This window comes from Penaeus monodon, chromosome 15 (genome assembly GCF_015228065.2).
Source record: "Penaeus monodon isolate SGIC_2016 chromosome 15, NSTDA_Pmon_1, whole genome shotgun sequence".
NCBI lineage: Eukaryota > Metazoa > Arthropoda > Malacostraca > Decapoda > Penaeidae > Penaeus > Penaeus monodon.
Window position 1 is genome coordinate 38,172,086 of NC_051400.1, and position 328 is coordinate 38,172,413.

Consider the following 328-nt stretch of genomic DNA (forward strand, 5'->3'; position numbering starts at 1 on the left):
ATCTGTGTGTGTATGTTATTTACTCACCAGCTGAACGAAGTGATGAATATTCTGCTGCACCTGCGGCACCCACTGCCTCATCACAGCGAAGACGTGGGCGGGCGTGGTGGTGGGGCGGCGCAGCAGGGCGGAACACCCACTGCAGCCGGGGTCGAAGAAGGAGAGGTCTCTGCGGGCGCACTGGCCACACAGGGGGGAGTCCACGGGCGGGTGGGTCACGGGGGCGCTCCTGCGGGGGGTAGGCCTGTGGTGGGGGAGAAGGGAAGGGGGGGGTGAGTGAGTGAGGTGAAGATTAAAATGTGGGCGTTCGTGTTTCATTTTTTTTTTT

The 328-nt window shown here is 60.7% G+C and overlaps 1 protein-coding gene across 1 annotated transcript in view; it reads right to left on the bottom strand.

The window, feature by feature from the left end:
• LOC119582022 (CAP-Gly domain-containing linker protein 3-like) overlaps nt 1–328 on the bottom strand; it is a gene marked incomplete at its 3' end in the record, with an annotated part of 68,768 nt that overhangs the window by 27,268 nt on the left and 41,172 nt on the right. Inside the window, 1 exon segment of the mRNA XM_037930225.1 lies at nt 28–244. Within this exon segment, the coding sequence (XP_037786153.1) occupies nt 28–244 (217 nt within the window).